Source organism: Anarrhichthys ocellatus, unplaced genomic scaffold, assembly GCF_004355925.1.
Source record: "Anarrhichthys ocellatus isolate YVR2014 unplaced genomic scaffold, GSC_Weel_1.0 scaffold4, whole genome shotgun sequence".
In the NCBI taxonomy this organism is placed as follows: Eukaryota; Metazoa; Chordata; class Actinopteri; order Perciformes; family Anarhichadidae; genus Anarrhichthys; species Anarrhichthys ocellatus.
In genome coordinates, this window is record NW_022280034.1 from 5,609,415 (window position 1) to 5,627,202 (window position 17,788).

General features: G+C 43.1%; 1 protein-coding gene across 2 annotated transcripts in view; it reads right to left on the minus strand.

Annotated features, from left to right (window-relative positions):
* The window catches only part of dock1 (dedicator of cytokinesis 1), a 156,755-nt gene extending 139,281 nt beyond the window's left edge, over window positions 1–17,474 (minus strand). For both annotated transcript variants that reach the window (XM_031842849.1, XM_031842848.1), the window contains exon 1: window positions 16,900–17,474. In XM_031842849.1, coding sequence (XP_031698709.1) covers window positions 16,900–16,942 — 43 coding nt within the window. In that variant the 5' untranslated portion in view covers window positions 16,943–17,474. The remainder of the gene's footprint in view (window positions 1–16,899) is intronic.
* Between the last annotated feature and the right edge of the window lie 314 nt (window positions 17,475–17,788).

Below are 17,788 nucleotides of genomic sequence, written 5' to 3' on the forward strand. Positions count from 1 at the left end.
ATGTCATATAAATGGGAATATGTTAATACCTAGAGATAAATGTGACACATGGGACGGATATTTTGCTCTTTTTTTCTTCTTCTTTATTTCAAGAGAAAAATGCTCAACAAAATCTCTTTTGCATTCCTGGATCTGCACCAAAAACAAATCCCTCATTCCTCGGGCTTCATTTTCTACCAAATGTACTAAAACTGTTCAAACTTATTACGATATCCTGCTAACAGGTTATTCTCCATCTACAGTCAGAGCTGCATCAACATGTCACGGTTGCGTTAGAACGAGGATACCATCCTGACTGGTGGCTCTTGTTCTCTCATTCTGTGAGAGGTGAACAACATGTCGCTGTCAAACCAACCATGACCGACACCTGTCTGTTGAGGGAATGCATGCAGGGCCACTTCAACAGAGGTTTCCAGAGGTGAATGACGACTTCATTAAGAGAGACCCTCCCTGAAGGCCTTCCCAGCTTGCTAACGGTACATCGAGTGAATTACACGAGTGGCACGCGACACGAAAATCCGTGAATTTAACAGATTTTTTAAAAGTTCTACTTTGTGTTTTATTTAAACTACTAGTGAGAGAAAGTAAGCAATAACAAGTCTAAGGTAGTTTCTATTGTTGATTTTTCAAAGATCGAATAGTTCATCAATTCACTGCAAAAAAAAATAGATTATTCGGATTTCAGTAAAGAATAAAGCCGCGACTTATATCACATCAAGGTAAGAAAGGATGCTCTGATAAGAGAGAATACCAATAAGTAAGATTCAGCTATGGACCAGACGACCTTGCAAGGCTTTATAATTGGCTTATCAAAGCAGCAATAAGCAAATTATATAAAAAGGTCCAAAGAGGCCACAGAGGTTCTAGTTGTCGCCTCACTTGTAGACACCGTAAAAAGTTTGTATTTGAGAGGAAACGTCTCAAAAATAATGACATGTGCAAAACACAAAGAGGAGGACTGGTCAGTGGTCGAGTAGACCTTAACTGACACTGAGAATACAGTATATACGGGATGTTTGCTAAACACTAGGGATGCACAAATATATGTATATACTGATCCTATGATACTGACCCAAATAGCTGGATTTATATACCTTGCATACTGGAATTTTAATTCCTTTTTAATTTTTGGGCAGTTTGTATTAAAAAGGTTTACACTTGAATTGTAATTCCTGTTAAATTTATTTTTAGGAAATCAATGTTTAAGTCAGGCCTGATGTTGCCTACACATTAAAGAACCCAGTCTCTTCCACACAGTGAGGCATACAGCTTATTAATCAACCACCGGGATCAGTACTCCGTATATGGCCGATACCCAAAGCTCAGGTATCGGTGTCGGGAAGGAAAAAGCTACTCAACAGCATCATAAAGCACAGCCTCAAAAATGACAGTTACATAATACCTCTGACAGCCTGTATCTGATGTTCAGCATGTATTTAAGCATCAGTCAGGCAGCCAACCGCTTCACCGTTAAGTGGAGGCCATAAAATGGCATGTGAAGCCCGTTTCATTCGGCCCTGGCTGTGTTGTTTTGTTATCAAAGTGCATGTGCATGTCTGCAATGCACTTTGCAATCCCCAGAACAATCCAACGAGCCCAGCGAATCCACCAGAACACGAGCCACGGGCTGACAAGGGAACAAAGACCCCGGGAAATGAATTCAGTGGTACCACGCTTTGATACAAAAAGGTACCTCCAGGGGGGAGGTGGAGCAACAAAACAATCAAAAGAGAGGTGGGATTAATCTGTGAGCAGCCATCAGAGAGCAGCCTAGTCACTGTACAGCGGGGTGCGCTCAATTAAACCGTTATTAAGAGCGGCCAGAAAAGCCTGTAAAGCCATCAACTGCTGCACGAACTGGGTCACTGGTCCGGCTGACGCGGCACGTTATCCGATCGGCAGGTGCCGAGAGGGAGCAGCCGAAACGAACGGCTCCGATACGGAGACGCGAGGCATCATAATTCATCAGAAAATGAAAAAGCGCCGCTGTGACCACCGCAAATGAGACGAGGTCTCATATCAAACAAATGGGAGCTCAGGGAACTCTGGAGATCCTCAGCAGGCGCGAGGTGCAATCACAAAATGAACACAAATGACACCCTGGGAAGATGCTGAGTAAATGACAACCATCAAACACAATCCTGACGTGCGAGGCAATGATGGTGCATTTTAACGCAGGGCACCGGAGTGATTATTGTCGCATGGGGGTTGAATGACAGCTCTGATTACTCATAAACCTGTATTTGCATACCCGAGAGTAAACTGATGTCAATTTGGAGGCAGTGAAGAAGAGAAAAATCCATCAGAGAGAAAAGACGAAAAGGATGAGGAAGTGGACCATATTCTCCCCGGTGTACGCCATGCAATTTTTTTGGAAACGTGATAAACAGCGGCATAATTTGCCGGGGACTCATTACCATACATAACCCCTCGCATGAGGCCGTGCAAACTCAGAAAGAATTATCATCAGAGGAAACGAGTGAGGAATCAGATTACAGACCGATCCACTTAGCCGGCACACGTCTACGCCCTCTCCACAATTATAAGCAGACTCATATAAACATCGGACTGATTGTAATTCTACACTTTGTGCTCGCTAATAACCTGCACTAATCCACACAGAGTATAACATATCATTACATTCGGCAGAAAATACAGTTCTGATGAAGGAGGGGTGGGGAAAAGGGAGAGGAAAGAGAAGTGCATAGAGAAGGGCTCATCGGAAAAGAGACTGAGCCTCTTGATGTTTTGTATGAAGTCCCCTTGAGCTGTGAGTCCACAGAGAGAGCCAGCCAGGAAATCCCAGACAAGGAGGATTCTCCGGGAGGAAAAAGGCAGAGCGGAGCAAAAGGCAACTCTCAGTCTGGTTGGGCCTTTTGAAGATCCAAACGGGCAGAAAATTCTGCCATGTCAAGATGATGCCAAAGGGGCCCCCGTGTGGCCACGACGTCACATCTCTGCAGTGACTCCACAATATACTCCAAGATTCACATTTTGTGGATTAGTTCCCAGACACCCTGCGCAAATAAATACATTTGAAATAGAATAGCAGCAGAAAGGACATTCCCATTCAGATAAAGGAAGCAGGATGGTCAGAGCGGCAGCCATTTTTATGTAACTTCAGTGAACCGACTAACGGCGAGTCGCAGGCTCAGTGAGGTTGTGCAGTGACGACTAGGGGTGGACATTTGAAGCAAACACTATTTGATCATCATCACTGGGAACTACGCGATCAGTATTCGAAGCATGGAGAGTCTTTTGTGCAGCCATCCCCGTTGCCTTGCTGCCGGAGAGGAATCGAGGATCGCTACATGACGAGGATCAACAAGAGACAGACAACAAAAGCCGGTTTAGTGTGGACAGTAGGCCACAATAGAGTTCTAGTGAGTGACACACTGTATGGGCCCCACTCACATGTGTTGTCTCCATAACAGCTACAAAACAATCCCCATTTTCTTTTTTTAAATCACAGCAAACAGTTCAATATGAATGTAATACAGTGCTCAACCTGAATGAGGAGGAGTTTGATCAGCACACAGCGGACTGAGAAGGCCCTTTTCCTGGCAGCAGGACTAAACAGAGGATGATCTCTAGTATTCTCTAAAGGCCCTATCTGACTGTAGATGACTGGCTGAAGAGATGTGAAGTGACATACCTCTTCAGAGAATGAGATTACATGATTATATTATACATCTGACCATAGAACTCTAATGCATCTCTCTTAATGGATTCAACAGAGAGCCTCTTCATTTTAAAGCATCACCTCACTGCAGGACACAGTGGACAAAATTCAACAGGAATATGGTAGCATACAGACGGCACATTATGTAGGACTCAATGTTCAAAAATGTTCCCTAATTCATGTCTTTTGAGACGTGCGCTGTAATGGTGAAGAAGCCACCTTTTTTTTCTGTGTCACAATTATCTAGATTTTAGAAGCTATGACTTCCTGTACGGGGCTGGATTTGGCTGTGTGTCAGAACATTTACAGGCCAGATGTTTTTAAAAGAGTTGAGCCCCGTGATACCTGCACACACAGGCTTGTACAGTATGTGTTTCTGTGGGAACTCGTACTAATCTAATCATCTAAGGGAGTCTAAGGATATTCCAAGGAGTGGTAAATTATTTTCCTAATTATCTTAATTATTTTCAACTCTTAAGGAGATCATTTCAAAACACAGTACAGGAAATGAAAGCCTCCAAGTACGCTGTTAAAATACACGGCGACGTAGTGCGCTGGGGTTCGGCGGAGGTACATTCTGGAGAAAGAGCTTTCTCGGTGACGTACGAGGCAGGGAACGCATGATAATTAATTTCAAGCCCCCCTCTAATAGGGTTTAATGAGAGGTTTAGGCGTTCAGACGGAAGCCTGATGGTTCCAATTGTGTGGCAAATGCAGACAGTGAACCCCGGGGCTGTGAAATACCAACAAAATCACCACGTTGCCTCTTAAACCCATTATACACAACAGCCTTTTAGCGTTATCTTCAGTTGTAAAGTGGAGATAATGCTACTGTAATTAACCTGAAATTAATACGACAGCAGCCGAACTGGAAGAGAGGAAAGCCCCAGGTCTCTCTCTCGCCCCCTCTCTCTCCCCCTCTCTCTCCCCCTGACTGGAAACAAGCAGGAAATGCCACTCTGAGATTTTTACTCTGTCACAATAGATGGGGCCTTTCCAGTAGGCCAGAAGGAAATACTGACGCTTTTTATGGCCACAGGGAGATTAACAATACCTCATTTAAAGAAACGGATATGGTAAACGGAAGGGTGTAAAAATATAACGGCATACAGAGAGAAAGAGGTAAAGGGAGGAGCAGGTGGAGAAAACGATGTGTCAGATCTGGATTCCAACTGCAGTAATACCATTTGGCAAGAACTTCCCGGCATGCGCCCAGCTCCAACACAGGCCCCGGGACGCAATCTAACGCAGGGCCGATAACTCCGCTTCCCTTGCTTCTGCAGAGGCTTTAATTGAAAAAAAAAAAATATCCTCTCCCCAATACAACAGGGAGAGAGAGAGCAGAACGTAGCTCGTTACGGTGCGCTGAGCAAGGCTTTCCATCCAAAAATGCTCACACGCTGGTGATATTTGCGGTGGTACCAGACTATCTGCACTGGCTCTTTGCACGGTTATGCATCTTTTGTTAAACAATGGGAACAGATCACGAGGTCTTATTTATTCCTTATACTCTCGACACACAGCATGGAGAAGTCATTTGGCAGAATCCACACAGATTAGCCTTTTTGCACAGCAAGAAGTAGCTAATTATTTCCTGCCCTGTGTTACATCTCTTGTGATGCGCATCCTAATGAGAGCATAATTACCTTCAAATATTTGAAGAAAACTCTGCGATTGACTCAGCAAGTTTACTTTGAAACATCTCTGCTGGCACTTTGCCTAAAAATATTTGTCTTTGCTGACCGACAAGCGTACGACACGGTGCTTGACCTTCATCAGATGCATCTAGTAGTGCAAGTCGAGCAAAAAGCAGCCGTGTGCAACAGGAAATGCCCCGGACCTGTTCTTCATGCTGTTATTTATAGTCGTAAAGGCTGAGGCTGTGTCTTCTACTGGAGCAGAAGTCACAGCGGCAGTGATGAGAGAGCAGCATGACATCAATTCTTTCAAATGGCCTACAGAAGAAAGAAATAAGAATGTCGGAAAAATCAGTGATAATGAAAAAGTTGCCTGCAGTCACTTGTCATGAAGCATATATACTGTACCCAGGGTTCCCCTTTATCCGGTTAATACCGTTTTCAAAGAAACACATTGACGATGACCGGACTCTGGCTTATGACAGCGTGAGCCCTTTCTGAGTCAATGACTGACGGGTGCATTTACTGGCTGAATGGCTCGGAATATCAACTGCAAAACTTTTTGCAAACAAAGCAACAGTTTACTCGGTTCAGATGGCAGAAGCACAGACATAAAAGATAAAACTGCATTTGTAGGATAATAATTTCCTAATTAATTTTTTGTTTGTTTTAAAGTACTACACCCCATCACTTGTTTCATTTAATAATCTAACTTAATTGGAGTAGCACCCATGCGCTCTCGAAAACAATTTGCATCCTGCAGAAAAAGCAGCCAGTATGCATCTGATGGTGTATTTATAGGCTCGTGTTTGCGGAGCCTTAGTCATTTGTTTACTTTCAGTACCTCAGAGGTTACACGGCAATGTAGCAGTTGTGGTTTCACAAATGACTGTTATGAAATGTGTACAGCATGACCATACTCTTCTGAGAATTATCATATGCTCCATGAAATAGAGAATACACCGACGTACAGCATTTCAAATAAAAGTTTTACTGACCCGTTTTAACAGACACACATTCACCATCCTTTGAGAACATCAAGCAGAACCATCACTATCAATTTGCATGAAGCGCAAAGTAAGTCTGCAAAATAGTCACAAGTATTACTACTGCAGCAAACACTTATTGGTCTTCATCAGCTGAACTGTACACTTGAATGTGCACAGGCTGGTGTTGACAGATGATTTCAACCTATGTTGAATTGTATGCCTGTTCAGTAGAGCCGAAACTATTTAGCTAATTGATTTATCATTTAAGTCATGGCTTTAGAAAGGTGTTGTGGCCATTTTTGCACTATTTTCAGACATTTTACAGATCGAAATTAATAAAGAAAGCAATTGACTAACCGATAATAAGAATAAACGTAGCTGCATATGTGTATTACTTTAATTGACCTAGCTGTATGCAAATATACAGAACAGGGTTTAAGTTTTACAGTTCAGGTAGACAATGTGATGGCCACATGAAAATTCATTTCATGTCTGCAGAATCTTGTCTCGTCTTTTTTTTTTTTTTTTTTAAACAAAAAGGTAGACCGAGGTGTCAGCTAACGCGGTGAGACGGCTTCATCTAAATCCCGAAAGGTTGATCACAGAATAGAGCTGCCACTCAAAAAAATATAAAACTGCCTCCATGAGCCCACCAACATCTGAGCTGCAGTGCTCTGAATTTATCAAGTATTTAGCCAGACACACAAGCACCAACACACACACACACACACACACACACACACACACACACACACACACAAAAGGGCATTTCATCAAATGCCAGCCGCACTGAAAGGCTGACTCTAGCTGCACGTGGCAATCCCAGGCCCGTCTGCAGCCACAATCAATGACAAACATCTCCATTACAAGTCCCCAACAACAACCCAGGGGACATTTTAAAAAGGTGACAGATGCAACATTAATATGGGCTGCGGCTGATATTAATGTTGACATTTTGTATAACCTGAATAGCCTCATGGTTGCTGAGCCCTATGATTTCTGCTGTTCATGAATTTCAGTCTCAGCATGATGTGGGATTACAAGACTCAAACCCCGATCTCGTATAATGCCTGGAAAACTTAACTCTGTGGAAGTTTACTTAGGGCAAAACAAATACGTTCAACTGAGACTGTCTCCCAGCTTAAGGGACTTTAATAACGGCTTGCACGTCGATGCCGTCTGCACTCGTCTTTTAAGCTGTACGCATGTACACCGAGTCGCCTCCACTCTGTCTTCTGAGGTACTTGGGAAGTGAGTTTTCCCAGGGAGCCGGTCCTTTTGGCTCACGCTTGACCCACAGAAAGAGACAGGTCCCCGGTGTCAGCACACCCAACCGGCAGCCTGGCACATCCTCGGCTCAGCTGCGAGCTCATCACTCCGGTAGAATAAAGCCTCGGCCAGAGCGATCAGCTAGATGTTGTTAGGAATACTAAACACGGAGTTCACAGCTTTGTATTCACTGCCAACTCTTTCCTCTCGCCTTTTATCCCAAGACATTAAACTTTGTTTCCATTAAGGGATTGCACAGCTTATTCTCTGTTAACATTGTGAATTTATGGAGACTATTATTGTAGAGGAAAGTCTTCAGACGCTAAACTAAGCTGAAGTTCATGAATATGAACCATCGACTTCATGCAACCCTGCTAAGTGGCTGCCTGATACAATACGGCAGTTGGCAGTTCTTATAGATTATCTTCATCCAGCTGAATATAAATTATATAACAACAAAAGTCTACATCGGTGACCTTTGTTTCACATTGACATGTTGCACACCATTAGCCATCTGTCAGGCGAGCAAAAAGCAGCGCAGCAGGACTCTTCTCAGACAATGCTCAAGCTGCTTGGCGTGTCCATAATCAATACTCGGGGGTACTGGAGACCTCCCGCCTACTGTAGCCGAGCAGTAGGAAGGACCCACACACCAGTCACTCGCTCATACGGCGTCATCCTTCACGATCAACCCAGATGTGTTTGTGTGTGTGTGTGTGTGTGTGTGTGTGTGTGTGTGTGTCCTCTCTCTCCTTCGTGACTCGCTGCCTTTGACAAACTGCCAAGAAGGACCGTCACGGTACATCGTAGCTGTCACGGAGGTTCCGTCGCCCCTCGATGTGTCACCTTTCACTACGAAGTCAGTTTGCTCTTTTAAGGCAACGAATCAACCAACTAGGAGTCTTTTAATAGTTCAGCTTAACGAGGGGAAATCGGTTTTCTTGGTATCCTCTCAATGAGGCGGCAGATATTTACTGAAAGTAAGGAGAGATTTGCTGTTAAGAGAACTACGGGTCTAAACTAGAGCGATGATCGGCATCTCTACAACATATTTCTGTAGACTAACATCTTGTAAAAAAACATGTGGGCTGCATACTGATGACATTTCTCCGCACCAACCGGCCTCTCCAGAAGTTACAGTAAAAAACAGTTGAGATCACCAACGAGGACTAGATGTCCTTAAAAAAAGGACACAGACTGTGATTTCACAAGATGTCGACTCATTTTTAAATTCATGACATTGAATTTTCAGCACTATTCAGATTTAATTGTTCTTCGTCACCAAAGCAGCTGCACATGTTGTGAAACGGTTAAACATGTTACAAATACTGGTTGAACTGCATTCACAATCAGCTGTCAAGAGAGACAAATCAAATATGTCCGAGGTCAACTCGTTCTCCTCCCCCCCCCCCCCCCCTCTCACCTCAACACAGACGCTTAAAAACAAGATGTAGAAGTGTTCCGGCTTTGCCCGAGTGATGAGCACAAAGAGGAAAAGTGTGGGACCACTTAGCTATGCGCCGATTAAATAGGCCAGCTGTCATTTGTCTTCGCCACCATCTTACAGCAAGCCATTGGGAGCTGTACTATTAGAACTGCCTCACCAAGCAGCGCGGCCCATAGCTAATATATACGATTGCCTTTCAGAATGAATAATAGTAAAGTCATACTGACCTCCAAAGAGAGAAGAGGAGGATGGTGGCCGATGTGTTGGCTGAGACTGAGACAGCTTAGTCGCCTAAATACATATCAAATACCAAAAGTAACCCATGAGGGGAAATTTCACCCCAAACTGGGTATGAATCATACAGTTTAGCGCACAGCTAGCTCAAATTGTGACCCAATTGGCACCAGACATGTAACTGTGCACATGAAAGTAGTCAGATTTCACAGATGTTTATGCAGAGTTGGCAAACAGAAAGAGGAAGATGTTTTGTTTACAGATCAGCTCGATTAAGTGCAGCACGGTTGTGTTCACTGGGGGAGGAAAACTAGAGCAGGATGAGTTCCCAGGTGGAGGGCGTACACAAAGAATCCCACGCCATGATGCACAAACGCATAGAGTTGGAAGTTAATGTTGTTAGCTTAGCTTTAAGGCTGCGAGAGATTGCTCAGGAGGGTCGCACACACACACTTCTTACGGTCGGCGCTAAATAAAAACACGTTTTCGTTGCCAAACATGGCCCCACACACACACACACACAGACACAACCACAGCATATCGGTATGTGCGAGACAAAAGAAATATCACACTGTGGCTTGGTGCATCCTGTAATTTTATCACCTCCCTCTGCTGCAAAGGACAAGCAATTTCTGTTTTGTGCGGTTTTATTTATGAGCAAAGGTGGCTGATCATAAACACCAGCTGGCTGCAACACACACCAAACAAAGATGAAACTGTTTGTTATCCCTCTCGACAAGACGAAAATCACCCCTGTTCTGATTGTCTCCACGGCATCTCCTGGCGCCTTCCTATTAATCAGCTGCTTTATTTCACTCCGTCTCCGATTTTTGTCAGCTCGGCTTTTTTTCCTTGGACAAAGTCTAAGTGTCGGGAGAGAGAAATCAGGCGGCTTCTTCTCCAACTGTGTAGTTAATATTGTTGAATGGCTTGTGTCAGAATTAATAGCTGCGATATTTGGCAGCAGTGACAAAAGCCGCATTTTTTTTTTTTACCACTTTTCATATACAGTGGGTACGGAAAGTATTCAGACCCCTTTCAATTTTTCACTCTTTGTTTCATTGCAGCCATTTGCTAAAATCAAAAAAGTTCATTTTATTTCTCATTAATGTACACTCAGCACCCCATCTTGACAGAAAAAAACAAACCTAGAAATTTTTGCAAATTTATTAAAAAAGAAAAACTGAAATATCACATGGTCATAAGTATTCAGACCCTTTGCTCAGTATTGAGTAGAAGCACCCTTTTGAGCTAGTACAGCCATGAGTCTTCTTGGGAATGATGCAACAAGTTTTTCACACCTGGATTTGGGGATCCTCTGCCATTCTTCCTTGCAGATCCTCTCCAGTTCCGTCAGGTTGGATGGTGAACGTTGGTGGACAGCCATTTTCAGGTCTCTCCAGAGATGCTCAATTGGGTTTAGGTCAGGGCTCTGGCTGGGCCAGTCAAGAATGGTCACAGAGTTGTTCCGAAGCCACTCCTTTGTTATTTTAGCTGTGTGCTTAGGGTCATTGTCTTGTTGGAAGGTGAACCTGCGGCCCAGTCTGAGGTCCAGAGCACTCTGGAAGAGGTTTTCTTCCAGGATATCTCTGTACTTGGTCGCATTCATCTTTCCTTCAATTGCAACCAGTCGTCCTGTCCCTGCAGCTGAAAAACACCCCCATAGCATGATGCTGCCACCACCATGCTTCACTGTTGGGATTGTATTGGGCAGGTGATGAGCAGTACCTGGTTTTCTCCACACATACCGCTTAGAATTAACACCAAAAAGTTCAATCTTGGTCTCATCAGACCAGAGAATCTTATTTCTCATAGTCTGGGAGTCCTTCATGTGTTTTTTGGCAAACTCTATGTGGGCTTTCATATGTCTTGCACTGAGGAGAGGCTTCCGTCGGGCCACTCTGCCATAAAGCCCCGACTGGTGGAGGGCTGCAGCGATAGTTGACTTTGTGGAACTTTCTTCCATCTCCCTACTGCATCTCTGGAGCTCAGCCACAGTGATCTTTGGGTTCTTTTTTACCTCTCTCACCAAGGCTCTTCTTCCACGATTGCTCAGTTTGGCTGGACGGCCAGGTCTAGGAAGAGTTCTGATCGTCCCAAACTTTTTCCATTTAAGGATTATGGAGGCCACTGTGCTCTTAGGAACCTTGAGTGCTGCAGAAATTATTTTGTAACCTTGGCCAGATCTGTGCCTTGACACAATTCTGTCTCTGAGCTCCTTGGGCAGTTCCTTCGACCTCATGATTCTCATTTGCTCTGACATGCACTGTGAGCTGTAAGGTCTTATATACAGTTGTGTGAAAAAGTGTTTGCCCCCCTTGTCACACTTAAATGTTTCAGATCATCAAACTAATTTAAATATTAGACAAAGATAACACAAGTAAACACAAAATGCAGTTTTTAAATGAAGGTTTTTATTATTAAGGGGTAAAAAAAATCCAAACCTACATGGCCCTTAGCAGCAACAACTGCAATCAAGCGTTTGCGATAACTGGCAATGAGTCTTTTACAGCGCTGTAGAGGAATTTTGGCCCACTCATCTTTGCAGAATTGTTGTAATTCAGCCACATTGGAGGGTTTTCGAGCATGAACCGCCTTTTTAAGGTCATGCCACAGCATCTCAATCGGATTCAGGTCGGGACTTTGACTAGGCCACTCCAAAGTCTTAATTTTGTTTTTCTTAAGCCATTCAGAGGTGGACTTGCTGGTGTGTTTTGGATCATTGTCCTGCTGCAGAACCCAAGTGCGCTTCAGCTTGAGGTCACGAACAGATGGCCGGACATTCTCCTTCAGGATTCTTTGGTAGACAGCAGAATTCATGGTTCCATTTACCACAGCAAGTCTTCCAGGTCCTGAAGCAGCAAAACAGCCACAGACCATCACACTACCACCACCATATTTGACTGTTGGTATGATGTTCCTTTTCTGAAATGCCGTGTTACTTTTACACCAGATGTAATGGGACATACACCTTCCAAAAAGTTCAACTTTTGTCTCGTCAGTCCACAGAGTATTTTCCAAAAGTCTTGGGGAACATCAAGATGTTTTCTGGCAAAACTGAGACGAGCCTTTATGTTATTTTTGCTCAGCAGTGGTTTTCGTCTTGGAACTCTGCCATGCAGGCCATTTTTGCCCAGTCTCTTTCTTATGGTGGAGTCATGAACACTGACCTTAATTGAGGCAAGTGAGGCCTGCAGTTCTTTGGATGTTGTTCTGGGGTCTTTTGTGACCTCTTGGATGAGTCGTCGCTGCGCTCTTGGGGTAATTTTGGTTGGCCGGCCACTCCTGGGAAGGTTCACCACTGTTCCATGTTTTCGCCATTTGTGGATAATGGCTCTCACTGTGGTTCGCTGGAGTCCCAAAGCTTTAGAAATGGCTTTGTAACCTTTTCCAGACTGATAGATCTCAATTACTTTGTTTCTCATTTGTTCCTGAATTTCTTTGGATCGCAGCATGATGTCTAGCTTTTGAGGATCTTTTGGTCTACCTCACTTTGTCAGGCAGGTCCTATTTAAGTGATTTCTTGATTGAGAACAGGTGTGGCAGTAATCAGGCCTGGGTGTGGCTAGAGAAATTGAACTCAGCTTTCCAAAGATGTGATAAACCACAGTTAATTTATGTTTTAACAGGGGGGGCAATCACTTTTTCACACAGGGCCATGTAGGTTTGGATTTTTTTTCCCCTTAAAAATAAAAACCATTTAAAAACTGCATTTTGTGTTTACTTGTGTTATCTTTGTCTAATATTTTAATTTGTTTGATGATCTGAAACATTTAAGTGTGACAAACATGCAAAAAAATAAGAAATCAGGAAGGGGGCAAACACTTTTCACACAACTGTAGACAGGTGTGTGCCTTTCCTAATCAAGTCCAATCAGTTTAATTAAACACAGCTGGACTCCAATGAAGGAGTAGAACCATCTCAAGGAGGATCAGAAGAAATGGACAGCATGTGAGTTAAATATGAGTGTCACAGCAAAGGGTCTGAATACTTATGACCATGTGATGTTTCAGTTTTTCTTTTTTAATAAATTTGCAAAAATTTCTACATTTGTTTTTTTCTGTCAAGATGGGGTGCCGAGTGTACATTAATGAGAAATAAAATGAACTTTTTTGATTTTAGCAAATGGCTGCAATGAAACAAAGAGTGAAAAATTTAAAGGAGTCTGAATACTTTCCGTACCCACTGTATAAAAGGCTTTTTCTGATTAAAAAGTAATGAAAATAACTCCCTGCATATAAAACCAAGAAGTAAACTGATAAGAAAGGGACTGACACAAATGTCCCTCTCCCATATTTTACAGCAAATAGCTTCAGCCCAGGCCGAGAGAGAAGTGTTAAATACGGGGCAGGGAGTTAAACACGCATGGTTTATGTAGTAACCGAGACGGCGTTTTAATTGCAACCACGTTTGTGAGCTTGCTGCACTTGTAGGTGGGAGATGGCTTTTTTTTTTTTTTGGGGTGCAGGGTGGGCGCTTTCACAAATTACTGACGGCCTTAGTCAAGAGACGAAGTCACTGCGTCTCTATTTTCTGCTCCCAATGTGTCACTCACCGCTAACCTGTTCCAAATGAGAGCTGTCTGGGGTCTGCCACATGTCCACATGTATTTTGTACAATCATGTTCTGAGCTATGCTAGATTACTGAAAAAGGTAGATTACAAAAGGGAAACGCATTGAGAGGCGGAAGACATGTCTTCTGACGGCCAGCGCTCACTGTTTGAGTCTCAACACAGCGGCGTGTAGATACAGTAAACAGTCCTGTTGCTTAGTGTTCCCTGCGTTTCTTTCCAGGGCCACAACCCCTCTGAAGTCTCTCTTAAGGAACAGCAACATCCTGATGAAACAGCATTAATGAGACAAACACTTGAAATTCGCATCAAAACGTATTTCTGGTTAATTCATCACTCAACCGAGAGACAGCCAGGAAACATTTCCCAGAGGCCCTGTTAAATCACTTTCGAGATGCCACAAGAAAAACTAGGCTTTAAAAGATCGCCGAGCTGGCTGGCATTTGACAAGAAAATAACTGTGTTGTGAAATTAACTTAAGGTCAAGAGAGAGCGATGATTTTAATATTTAGTGTTTGAGGAATGGATCGCCTTACTCCTCTTTCACGCGACGCGTCAAAGACCGAAGTTGGGCCCTGATCCCAAAACCTTCGACTTCCATTCAAAGTTGGTCAATAATCCTTTCTGTGCCTCATGAATAACGATGAATGCCAATTCACCAGATCAGCCGATTTAAATCTGGGCTGATTGGGCAGCATTCTGAACATGCCGGTGGAAGTGAAGACATTGTTTGGAGAAGGGACCCTGAGCTACAGCCTCAGGGGTTACAATGATCCGGAGAAACAATGTAATAAAGCAATAAAGAGTGTAGCCTCAAGTCAAGGTGCTCGCTCACATAGCAAACCTTGTTCAGTCTTACACAGATGTTTGCATACCAGTGATGGAAGAATCATTCAGAAAATAACAATAAAACCATCTGAGAGTATAATTTAGTGTAAGTAGAAGGACAGAAGTATCAGCACAGCCATAATCAAGAGGTTACGATAAAATCAAAGATGATAATATTATATATGATAATAACGACCAGCAGAGCTACAAAATGCAGCAAAAAAGAGGAGACAACCAAAACCATGAATATTTCATGGATTTGTGTTGTTATTTTTGCAGTTATTACTGCGACACAAATCTAATAAGGTTCAATTTCCAATATTGGTTGTTGGGAGCGAGCAATGCAGGGCAAAGCCTTGCTTCCACACTCATCCACTGTCGTGTGGATCTGCCGGGATGATAACAAAGCCCTTTATTATCACTGCTTTGCTCTATGTCAGAAGACATTTATTATTAATACTGCTGTGAAAAGACTAAAAGGAGACAGTTTTCCTACATACACTAATAAAGCCATGGGGCCATTATGAGAGCAGTAAATGGTATGACAAAAGTTTTGCTGGAAGAGGAATAGGTCCACAGTGAGCATAAGAGGTCTCATAGAGCGCTCATTACTGCTACTTGGTCAAAACATACAGTATTAAAAGTGCAATGGCCGTGCACCCCATCAGTCCTCTGCAGCAGCTCTTCTTTCTACTAATGACTCGTCCAGTCTTGCATTCGGTGAGCCCCCGTAAGAATTCTTGAAACCTCATGGATATTTGAGAATATACCCAGGCAATCATTAGCATCAGAGTGGCATACTGTTCTCTCTCTCTCTCTCTCTCACACTCTCACACACACTAATGTAAACCACAGCCAACCATATCTGCTCAAGACACCACTGGCTCATACAGCAGAGTGGACCGCAAACAACAGCGCTCATTTGGAAGATGTAGTCCGAGATGACAATCGGGGCTTTGGTGTAACCTGGTGAACTCGTCCAGCAATCAGCATCATCATCCGTCTCACTGCCGCGAATGGTAGCAGCATGCATGCGGCAGGGTACATTTGCACACGTTTAAAAATAACAATCCATTGTGGTAAAAACTGCTTTTTCTGGAGGAAAAAATAAATAATCAGGGTAAGATCCATCCCATCATTATTTCAGGTACTCAAGCACAGTGCATGCTTAACCGTGTTACTCTCGTATTTCACACTACCCATACACAAGTCCATCTATAAGGTAAACAAATCATGCAAATCCTCTCCAATACACCATGCTTTAAAAAGGTTTCTGGCCATCTCGCCTCCATCAGAGTGGTTTATGAGGCAGACTCCAGCTCCTTTATGGACGATCCATCAACTCTCAACTCTCTCAATCACCAACATGTGTATTATCTGCTGTGTAAACAGTTATGGAAATGTATTCAAAACATTACATCCAACGCTCCAAGTGAACGAACAGACCACAATTTGTCAATTTACATCCAGTCCTTGAGATGAAATGGTTCATCAGCATCTGCAGGAAAGTGCTACACTCTATGCTATAACTGTAGCCTATTTAACCAGCTGTCAGTAAAGTGAGTTATTAAAACACAATAAATATTCATGTCTGTTTTGCAGTGGCAGACAGATTAAATGTTGGCCCTGTGGTGTTGTTCTAATTGAAGTCACAATGAAAGCTGCAGATACTTGTGTGTGGTGGTTTATTCGGAGTGCTACAGGAGATACTGGAAGCTAAACGGAAACAGTGTTCTCAGGACAGGGTTCCTGGTTTCGGAGCAGTTGAGGAAGTGACAAAATACAACAACCACAAAGGACGAAAGGCTTTCCCCGCTTAGAAGACGGGAGGAGTTAACACAAACAACCATCAAACTAAAAAGATACAAGTTATGCGGAGAAGTCCGTAAAGTAGCGAGCAGCGGAGGCCCCCTTAACACAGGAAACAGCGCTACAACTAGGCGCGCCTCTAACAATTCCAATCCACACACACACACACACACACACACAATAGACAGACATTCCTTGTTTTGGCGTCTCACGCAAATCCCAGCAAACCAATTTTCCCCCCCGGCACGTGAGATTTCACACAGCAACAGGCAACTTTGTAGCAAAACAAATGTCGCACGAGAAACAACACAGCCGGGGTAGCTTCTTTTTTTTTTTTTTCCTTCTACTCACAACCCTTTTCCAAACTTGTGCAGCCAGAGAGCAGAGAGCTAGGACGAGCTAGCGATGGAGCGTGCAAGTTTATTTTACGTACCAACGCCATACTTTTCCCTTTTGGTGGGCACCCAGCGAGACATTCTCCGCGTCGAGGCTTCCCCGCAGTTGCCGCGTAGAAAACGGTCCAGGTGTGACCTCTCGTAGTGAACGTAGACTTTCTTTTTTTTCTTCAGTTTTCTCTGAGCTTTGGGGAGCCACTCCGAGCAGCCATTTTCCACCAGTGACAGGACGCTCCGCAAGGTGGAGGAAGGGAACACAACTTTTTCAGCCTGTAGGCGTTCATGCTGCAGGAGTCCCGCTAAACTTTCACTGCTGTGTTGTGCTGAGACGCAAACTGCCACATGACTGAGGAAAAGTTTAGAATGAGTTGTTGGTTTTTAATCTGCAGGAGCGTATTATTGTAAAAATGACATGGGGGAAAATAAACCGGTGGATACACTTTGAGACCTTCGACCGGTCATTTTCCTCTAAAACATATGTTTCCCAGATAATTATTCATGCTCTTATATGTTTTTTTTATTCATATAGTTACATCACTTTTAGAATAAGCTTACGAAAAGTTTTAGGGTACTGTTCAGTTGAAAAAAACTTAAAAATGAGTTGGTATATACACAATACACAAAACACAGATCCAAAACAAAGAACACAGATTCAATAGTGTGTGGGATTTAAAAAAAAAATATATATACACACTAATACTACTATAGCAATGGTAAACACACACAAAGAAGAGACAGCACATGAATAAGTAAAATAAGTAAAAAGTAAGTTGGTGATTGAATGTGGTGCATTAACTTCGCCTACAATTAGTTATCATTCGGACAAAATTACTTTTTATGTATTCACAGGCATAATATAACTGTTGTGGTTGTCAATGTCCCTGCTTTACTCAGCTTGAAATAAATACATAGTAACTAACCCCTCAC